We start from the raw sequence: 10,558 nt of genomic DNA, 5'->3' as shown, positions 1-10,558 counted from the left end.
AATTTGAGTGTGCATATAGCACCTTTAACACAGAAAAACATCTCAAGTGTTATGAAATAAAATTCTCAGAGGGGGATATTAGGGCCGATCACGAAAACCTTGGTCAGAGAGAATCCCAACAGACAAATTATTTAAAGGTTTAAGGTTGGAATTCCTTAAAATCTTAAGGAATAGGGCTGCCATTCCAAGTGGTGATATGTGTGTTGCTTTATTTGCCCTGGGTGAATTGGTTACATCACATACACATATGCAAATGTTGATTGGTTTATTTTCATCTGTATCGTTTTATTGCCACACTAATCGTTGAATGTAACAGGAGTCCAAGCTAGAAAGACTGGGACTGCGCCATTGTGTTTTTTTCCTCCTCAGGATATTGTATGTCCAGACTGGCAGACAGACTGTGTGTTGTGTGCTGGTGTCTCCCATCTGCCAGTGAAGGGAAGTGGGAGGGAGTAGAGTGACGGCTGCACGCGCTCTCCAGCTCACACCCGAGCACAGGCAGGGTTGCTGCAGCTCAAACCGCTCGAGGTGTTTGATCAGGGCAGTCCCACGATGGCGGAGCCCAGCACGCAGTCCCGTGTTTTCTTTCAGTCCCCAAGCAAAGAAGAGGAGTCTCAACCGCAGCGGAAACTGGGCAAGTTCACAGTCCGGTACGACAGGAAGGACCTGCAGAGGAGACTGGACATCGAGGAGTGGCTTGACTTCCAGCTTCACCAGTTGTACGGATGTGAGGTGAGGGGTCGGTGAGCTCATCCTTCACCTTGACTCGGGTTTGGCCCTGTTGCTTCGATGCTAAAGAGCTTATGCCGGTTTTTAAAAAACCGTTAACACCTGGCGGGCTGCAGAGAATAAAACCGACCTTCTCCAGCCATCTTTCAGCAGCTGGGCTGTCTTACGTGAAGACCTAGTCTAAAATGTGCCAATGCAAACCATTTGTAATGCGCCTTCATCACAGCAGTGTGAAGATCTGAGAATCTCAAATTGGATGAATGAGTAAAACATCTGTAACACGAAGCTGTTGTTTTGGAATGGAATCTGCTGTCTTTTCCAAATGGCTGAATCAGTTTAATTACAAGGTTCATACAGATGATGAATGAGAGATCCCAGTCAAAACTCTGTGTTTATATGTCTGTCGATCTTGGTGTATGTGGGTGTAGGAGGAATGTGTGAGTGTGGGAATATGAGAGTATGGGTGTGTGAATGGGTGCACAGATGTGTGTAGGTATTTGAGTGAGTGGGTGCATGAATGTGGATCTGTGAGCGTGTAAGTGTGTAGAATCATAGAATCCTCCAGTGCAGTAGGAGGCCATTCAACCCATTGAGTCTGCACAGACCCTCTGAAAGAGCACTCCACCTAGGCCCGTAACCCCCATTTCATTCCCGTAGCCCCCACCCCATTCCCGTAACCCCGCCCAAGCATTGATCATGGCCAATCCACCTAGCCTGCACACCTTTGGACCATGGGAGGAAACCGGAGCCCCCTGAGAAAATCCACGCAGACAAGGACAGAACGTGCAAACTCCACACAGTCACCCAAGGTTGGAATCAAACCTGGGTCCCTGGCACTGAGGCGGCAGTGCTAACCACTGTGCCAATGTGTTGTAGGTGTGAGTGTGTGAGGGCTAGGGTGAGTGAATGGGTGTATGAGTGTGTGGGTGGATGTGTGGGAGAGTGAGTTTGTGGGGGTGTATCAGGGTTTGGGAGTGTGGCGTTTATGTTTGAGAGTGGGTGTGTAGAGTCTGGGAATGTGGACATGTGTTCGTGTGAGTGTGGATGTATGGGCGAATGTGAGGTTTTGGGAGTGAGATGTATGGGTGTGTGGCAATGTGCATGTGTGTGGGAATATGAGTGTGGATGTACGGGAGAATGTGAGTTTCTGGGATATATTGGAGTTTGGGAATGTGAGATGTATTTTTGTGGATGTGTTGGAGAGTGTGTGTTTTTGGGGGTGTATCGGGGTTTCGGAGTGTAAGAGTGTATGTAGGAATGTGAGTTTAGGTGTGTTGGAATGTGGATGTGGGAGCATGCCAATGTGGGAATATGGCAGCGTGACTTTTAAGATTTGTAGGGGTCTGCGGGAGTGTCTGATCTGCCAAAGCAGGTTCATGGCCATGTCTGGCAAGATGCCACTCACAAGCATTAGGGCAATGCAAAGGTATCCCCCATAATTCCATGAACTCTACCCAATTCTATTCAGTTGACTGCAACACGGCGCCGAATGGTATCTGTAACAGGATTCTTTGCCTCATTGTTAGTGTGAAGTTGGACATTGTTCTTAAAAAAAACATATTTAACAGTTACTTATTGATAAGATGTGATATAACAGAGAGTGAACATGTAATTGGTGGTTCAAATTGTGGGGAAATAAAATTTGAAATAACTCACTAAACAGGAACAGATGTGAATTCAGGCAAATATTAACCAGGAGTAGTCAGGCATTAAACAGCATTGCAAATGACATAGTTCATTACTGAATGTAAATGGAATTGGAAGTAGTTTCCGAGCAATTGATTACAACATCAGACACCAGTCTGTAATGGGAGTGGATCACATTGAACTTGATCCAATGGGCCAGGATTGCATCCAGCTGGACATTGATTAGGAATGGATTCAATCAAACAGCGATGGGGAATGGATCTGATGATAAGATAAGGCGCAGGAATTGGAGAAATGAATCTGTGAGGCAGTTCTGCCATGCAATAAGATCATGGCTGACGTTCGACCTCAGCTCCACTTTCCTGCCCGTTCCCCATATCCCTTGATTCTCCTGGCGTTGAAAAATCTTATCGTACTCGACCTTGAAGATACTCAATGACTCACCTTCCGCAACTCTCTGCAGTAGAGAATTCCAAAGATTCGCAACCCTTTGAGTGAAGAAATTCCTCTTCATTGCAACTCTAAATGGTTCCTTATTCTGAGACTGCGCCCCAGTGTTCGAGAATCCAAGCCAGGGGAAATCTTCTCAGAATCTATTCCCTGTCAATTTCCCAAAGATTTTTTTAACCGTTACAATGCGATTGCGCCGCATTCATCCAACCTGTAGGAAATAAAGGTGAGTCTGCGCAATCTCTCCTCGTTGCAGGAATCAATCCATTACTGCCCTTCTAAGGCATGTGTATGCTTCCTTGCATACAGAGGCCAACACTGTGCACAGTACTCCAGGTGCAATCTCACTCAAACCCTGTACAATTGTAGGAAGACTTCCTTATGCTCCAATCCTGCAATAAAACTGGACATAATATATGCCTTCCAAATGGCTTACTGTCTTTACGTGCTAGCTTTCTGTAATTGTGGTAGGACACCCAAATCTCTTTCAACACAAACATTTAATAGACACTCCCCCTTTAAAAAAAATCTATTCTGTTTTTCTACTCCTGCTGAAGCAAATGACCTCACACTTCCCCATATAATACCCCCATTCCTTAGCTTCTTGTCCATTCAATCCTATCTACATCCATTTTTGTGTCCTCATTAACTTCCCATCTAACTTTGTCTTGTCAGCAAACTTGTATACGTTGGGCATGGTCCCTCTCACCTAAATCATTAACATAGATTGCAAATAGCTGAGACCCCAGCATGGACCCTTGTGACACTTTACTCATTTCATGTCAATTTGAAAATGTCCTCTTTATTCCTACTCTCTATTTTCTGCCTTCTCAGCCATTCCTCCATCCATGCTAATATATTATCACCAACCCTATCAGCCCTTATCTTGTGTAACAAAATGACAGCACGGTGGTGCAGTGGTTAGCACTGCGGCCTCACGGCACTGAGGTCCCATGTTCGATCCCGGCTCTGGGTCACTGTCCGTGTGGAGTTTGCACATTCTCCCCGTATTTGCGTGGGTTTCGCCCCCACAACCCATGGATTGGCCATGCTAAATAGCCCCTTAAATGGAAAAGAATTAATTGGGAACTTTAAATTTAAAAACATTTTAAAAATCTTGTGTAACAACATTTTGTGTGGCACCTTATTGAATGTCTTTTGAAAACCTAAATACAAAACACATCCAATGATTCTCCTTTATCCATCCTGCTAGTTACATCCTCAAAATATATAATAAATTTGTTAATCAACGTTTCCTTCCATAAAACTATGTTCATTCTGCCTAACTATATTATTATTTTCTAAGTGGGTGGTACGGTAGCACAGTGGTTAGCACTGTTGCTTCACAGCGCCAAGGAGACAGGCTCGATTCCCGGCTTGGGTCACTGTCTGTGCGGAGTCTGCAGGTTCTCCCCGTGTCTGCATGGGTTTCCTCCCACAAATGCCGAAAGACGTGCTTGTAAGGTGAATTGGACATTCTGAATTCTCCCTCTGCCCGTAGTGTGCTGACAAGGAGATTTTCACAGTAACTTCATTGCAGTGTTAATGTAAGCCTACGTGTGACACTAATAAAGATGACTATTAAAAAAAGTGCCCTGATATTGCTTCCATATTAATCAATTCCAGCATTTTCCCGATGATTAATGTTAGGCTAACCTGCAAGTGGCCCCGTTTTTTTCTCTCCCTCCTTTCCTGAATATCGATGTTACGTTTGCTAGCTTCTAATCCACTTCGGGCCATTCCAGAACCTAAGGAATTTTGGAAAATTCTAACCAGCATATCCATTGGGCGGGATTCTCTGATCCTGAGGCTAAGTGTTGAAACCGTTGTCAATGCCGTCGCGTTTCTCGACAGCGTCAACATACCTCAGGAGCAGCGATTCTGATCCCTACAGGGGGCCAGCAAGGCACAAGAGCGATTCTGACCCCTACAGGGGGCCAGCACGGCACTAGAGTGAACCACGCCGCTCCAGCTGCCGATACGGGCGTCAGATGGGCGCCGCCGGTTTGCGCATGTGCAGTGGGACCGGCACGATTGCCGCGCATGCGCAGTGGCTCCCTTCTCCGCGCCAGCCCTGACGCAACATGGCGTAGGGATATAGGGGCTGGCGCGGAACAAAAGAGGCCCCCAGCTCAAGAGGACAGCCTGCCAATCGGTAGGCCCCGATCGCGGGCCAGGCCACAGCGGAGGACCTCCCCGGGGTCGGACACCCCCCCCCCCCCCCCCCCACGAGGCTGCCCCTGATGCATCCACGCCGAGGTCCCGGCGGGTAAGAGCAGGTGTGAACAGCGGCGGCGGGACTCGGCTTTTTTTGCGTGGCCACTTGGCCCATCCCGGGTGGAGAATCACCGGGGGGTGGGGGGCGCGTAGAGCGGCCCCTGGCCGGCGCCGCGCTGACCGGCGTCGGGCCGGCGTGGCGCGATTCGCACCCGTCCCGGCGATTCTCTGGCCCGGCCCCGGGGTGAGAGAATCCCGCTCATTATCTATGCTGGGTGCAGGAAATATGTTGGGTTTTAACCTAATTAATTTCTCAAATTTTTGAAATGATATTAATTACTTTAAGATTTTTTATTATAAAGGGACCCTTGGTTCCCCATTATTTCTGATATCACTTTGTGTCTTCCACTACGAAGACTCACACAAAATAATTGTTTAATATCTGTGCCTTTTGACCTTATCCCCTATTATAAATTTTTCCAATATCAGCCTCCACGCATATTTAGTTTCTTTAATATTTTCCTTTTTACACAAGTCAGAAGCATTTACTTTCTGTGCTTTTTAAAACATTTCTGGCTCGTTCATATTTTATTTTCCCCCTCTCAATCAATTTTTGATTTTTGTTCACCATTGTTGGTCTGTAAATCTTCAATCCTCAAGCTTACATCTCTTCTTGGCAATATTATAAACTTCTTCTTTTAATTTAATACTATTCTAATCCCCCTAGATAGCTATGGATGGATTTATTTATTTATTTTCCTGTGAGGCTTTAGTTTCTCAGATTAGTTGAAAAATGTTAAATATCTCTTGAAATATTCTTATTGTGTGTCTACCATCTTGCCAATCCATTTTAAGCAACTCACCCCTCATATCCTCATGATAGGCTTCATCTAAGTTCAATATGTACATTACCATCAACTCAATGTGAGAACCTGTAATATAATCACTCTTTTGCCAGAGGATCCTTTGCTGTGAGATTACTGATGAACCCAGTCTCATTATGCAAAACTAGATGTAAAATAACTTGTTTCCTGGTTTATTTTATGTTGCATTGTTCTAGGAAATTATCTTGAAAGCACTCCATCAACTTCTCTTCCAAACTATTTTTGGCTATTTGATTTGTCCAGTCTGAGGGCAGCATGGTGGCACAATGCCAGGCACTGCTGCCTCACAGTGCCAGGGACCCTCATTCAATTCAGACCTTGGCTGACTGTGTGGAGTTTGCACTTTCTCCCCATGCCTGCGTGGGTTTCCTCCGGGTGCTCCGGTTTCCTCCCATAGTCCAAAGATGTGCAAGGCATGTGGATTGGCCTTGCTAAAGTTGTCCCTTAGCACCCAGGGATGTATAGGTTAGGTGGGGTTACGGGGATAGGGCAGGGTGGGCAGAGGAGTGAACCTAGGTAGAGTGCCCTTGCGGATGGTCGGTGCAGACTCGATGGGCTGAATGGCCTCCTGCACTGTAGGATTCTATGATCTGTGGTTCTATATGAAGATTGAGGTTCTCCACGATTATTCCATTGCCTTTGTTGTAAGTTCCTCTTGTATCTTGTCCCTGAAAGTGATGTATTACAACCTGAAAGTACGGTCTAAACAAAGGAAAGTTTGAGAGGCAAGTTGGCTGTGATAGTTTGGCGAACTACATTAAAAGGTATGATTGTAGACAGGAAATGGCCAGCATTTAAATAATTAATACATGGTTTACAACAAATTTACGTTTATTTAAGGCACAAAAAGCCAGCAAAAAAATGGCCCACACACATCCCACTTAACCTCTTTTCCATTTTTTTGTCTGTCTTTCAATAAGCCTAGTACCAAGAACATTTTGTTCTTAACTTTGATCACCATGTACCATGGTTCTGTAATCGCAATTAGATAAAAATCGCTTTGGTAATTTATATATTTTGTTATGAACGTTTTGTGCATTAAGATACACTGCCTTTAAAATGAAAATGAATGAAAATCGCTTATTGTCACAAGTAGGCTTCAATGAAGTTACTGTGAAAAGCCCCTAGTCGCCACATTCCGGCGCCTGTTCGGGGAGGCTGGTACGGAAATTTGAACTTCTTACTGTTTCTGCTGATTTGGCCTTAGTTGCCGATGATCTATTATCATTAAATCTTTTGTCCCTTCCTGTCACACTCTGATTATCTCTACCCAAACTGCTAAGCTGTTCTTTAGCCTCAAATTTTCTCTTTTAGGTTATAAATTTCCAAGGACTTAAAACTCTTGCCAACACCATTTTTAGTTAAACCATATCTGCAGCTCTGGATCTGTGAGTTGCTAGAATGCTGAGCCAAGCCCGGTTTAAGTGAGGCTCCATCGAATGGAACAGCTCCCTCTTGGGGTATTGGTGCCAGTGCCCCATGAATCTAAACTCCTGCCTCCCACACCATTAGATACGTAGATACATAGAAGCTAGGTGCAGGAGGAGGCCTTTTGGACCTTCGAGCCTGCTCCGCCATTCTTCATGATCATGGCTGATCATCCAACTCAATAGCCTAATCCTGCTTTCTCCCCATAGCCTTTGATCCCATTCTCCCCAAGTGCTATATCTAGCTGCCTCTTGAATATATTCAAAGTTTTAGCATCAACTACTTCCTGTGGTAATGAATCCACAGGCTCATCACTCTTTGCTTCCAAAATGAATAACCTCACACTTATCCAAATGATACTGCATCTGCCATTGGTTTGCCCACTCGCCCAACCTGTCCAGATCTTGCTGTAGGATCCCTGCATCCTCGTCACAATTCACCCTCCCACCTAATTTGGTATCATCTGCAAACTTTGAGATGTTACATTTTGTTCCCTCATCCAAATCATTAATATATATTGTGAATAGCTGGGGTCCCAGCACCAATCCCTGCGGTAACCCAGTAATTACTGTCTGCCAATTTGAAAAGGACCCATTAATCCCTACTCTTTGTTTCCTCTCTGCCAACCAGTTTTCTATCCTCCTCAATACATTTCCCTCAATCCCAGGCACCTTAATTTTGCACAATAATCTCTTATGCGGAACTTTGTCAAATGCATTCTTTGAGACATGCATTTGACTCTCTGATCTGTTGACCCAATGGTGAAATGGTCAGAATTGGGTCCAACCAGCCATAGACATTAGAATGGATCTAACCAGACAGTGATAGGAATGGATCCAATCAGACAGGAATGAATCAATCCAGTTGGATGATGATCTGAAATGGATCCAAGTGGAGGCTGAATGGAAACAGATCGAAGTAGATATTCAGGATGGAGCTAATCTGACATTGATCGAGAATGGAGCCAATCTGACATTGATCGAGAATGGAACCGATCAGACATTGATCGAGAATGGAATCAATCAGACATTGATCGAGAATGGAGCCAATCAGACATTGATCGAGAATGGAGCCAATCTGACATTGATGGAGAATGGAGGAATATGACATTGATCGAGAATGGAACCAATCAGACATTGATCGAGAATGGAGCCAATCTGCCATTGATCGAGAATGGAGCCAATCATACATTGATCGAGAATGGAATCAATCAGACATTGATCGAGAATGGAGCCAATCTGACATTGATCGAGAATGGAGCCAATATTGATCGAGAATGGAGCCAATCTGACATTGCTCGAGAATGGAGGAATATGACATTGATCGAGAATGGAACCAAGCAGACATTGATCGAAACCTGTTAGAATTCTTTGAAGAGATAACAAATAGGTTAGACCAAGGAGAGCCAATGGATGTTATCTATCTTGACTTCCAAAAGGCCTTTGATAAGGTGCCTCACGGGAGACTGCTGAGTAAAATAAGGGCCCATGGTATTCGAGGCAAGGTACTAACATGGATTGACGATTGGCTGTCATGCAGAAGGCAGAGAGTTGGGATAAAAGGTTCTTTTTCGGAATGGCAACCGGTGACGAGTGGTGTCCCGCAGGGTTCAGTGTTGGGGCCACAGCTGTTCTCTTTATATATTAACGATCTAGATGACGGGACTGGGGGCATTCTGGCTAAGTTTACTGATGATACAAAGATAGGTGGAGGGGCAGGTAGTATGGAGGAGGTGGGGAGGCTGCAGAAAGATTTAGACAGTTTAGGAGAGTGGTCCAAGAAATGGCTGATGAAATTCAACGTGGGCAAGTGCGAGGTCTTGCACTTTGGAAAAAAGAATAGAGGTATGGATTATTTTCTAAACGGTGACAAAATTCATAATGCTGAAGTGCAAAGGGACTTGGGAGTCCTAGTCCAGGATTCTCTAAAGGTAAACTTGCAGGTTGAGTCTGTAATTAAGAAAGCAAATGCAATGTTGTCATTCATCTCAAGAGGCTTGGAATATAAAAGCAGGGATGTACTTCTGAAGCTTTATAAAGCATTAGTTAGGCCCCATTTAGAATACTGTGAGCAATTTTGGGCCCCACACCTCAGGAAGGACATACTGGCACTGGAGCGGGTCCAGCGGAGATTCACACGGATGATCCCAGGAATGATAGGCCTAACATACGATGAACGTCTGAGGATCCTGGGATTATATTCATTGGAGTTTAGGAGGTTGAGGGAAGATCTAATAGAAACTTACAAGATAATGAATGGCTTAGATAGGGTGGATGTAGGGAAGTTGTTTCCATTAGCAGGGGAGACTAGGACCCGGGGGCACAGCCTTAGAATAAAAGGGAGTCACTTTAGAACAGAGATGAGGAGAAATTTCTTCAGCCAGAGAGTGGTGGGTCTGTGGAATTCATTGCCACAGAGGGCGGTGGAGACCGGGACGTTGAGTGTCTTTAAGACAGAAGTTGATAAATTCTTGATTTCTCAAGGAATTAAGGGCTATGGAGAGAGAGCGGGTAAATGGAGTTGAAATCAGCCATGATTGAATGGTGGAGTGGACTCGATGGGCCGAATGGCCTTACTTCCACACCTATGTCTTATGGTCTTATGGAACCAATCAGACATTGATCGAGAATGGAATCAATCAGACATTGATCGAGAATGGAGCCAATCTGACATTGATCGAGAATGGAGCCAATCTGACATTGATCGAGAATGGAGGAATATGACATTGATCGAGAATGGAACCAATCAGACATTGATCGAGAATGGAACCAATCAGACATTGATCGAGAATGGAGCCAATCTGCCATTTATCGAGAATGGAGCCAATCAGACATTGATCGAGAATGGAGGAATATGACATTGATCGAGAATGGAGGAATATGACATTGATCGAGAATGGAACCAATCAGACATTGATTGAGAATGGAGGAATATGACATTGATCGAGAATGGAACCAATCAGACATTGATCGAGAATGGAACTAATCTGACTTTGATCGAGAATGGAGCCAATCTGACATTGATCGAGAATGGAGCCAATCTGACATTGATCGAGAATGGAGCCAATCTGACATTGATCGAGAATGGAGCCAAACTGACATTGATCAAGAATGGAGTCAATCAGACAGGGAATTGGATCCAATTGGGCAGTGATCAAAGCTTTTATCCAAATAGACAATGGACACGATTCGTGGTGAGGTCTC

At 44.7% G+C, this 10,558-nt stretch overlaps 1 protein-coding gene across 1 annotated transcript in view; it reads left to right on the top strand.

Moving 5' to 3' along the window:
• The first annotated feature begins 328 nt into the window (after positions 1-328).
• The window catches only part of ppp1r14d (protein phosphatase 1 regulatory inhibitor subunit 14D), a 53,233-nt gene continuing 43,003 nt past the window's right edge, over positions 329-10,558 (top strand). Inside the window, exon 1 of the mRNA XM_072486137.1 lies at positions 329-732. Coding sequence (XP_072342238.1) covers positions 553-732 — 180 coding nt within the window. The 5' untranslated portion in view covers positions 329-552. The remainder of the gene's footprint in view (positions 733-10,558) is intronic.

Source organism: Scyliorhinus torazame, chromosome 2, assembly GCF_047496885.1.
Source record: "Scyliorhinus torazame isolate Kashiwa2021f chromosome 2, sScyTor2.1, whole genome shotgun sequence".
In the NCBI taxonomy this organism is placed as follows: domain Eukaryota; kingdom Metazoa; phylum Chordata; class Chondrichthyes; order Carcharhiniformes; family Scyliorhinidae; genus Scyliorhinus; species Scyliorhinus torazame.
This window is presented reverse-complemented; position numbering and strand designations above follow the sequence as displayed.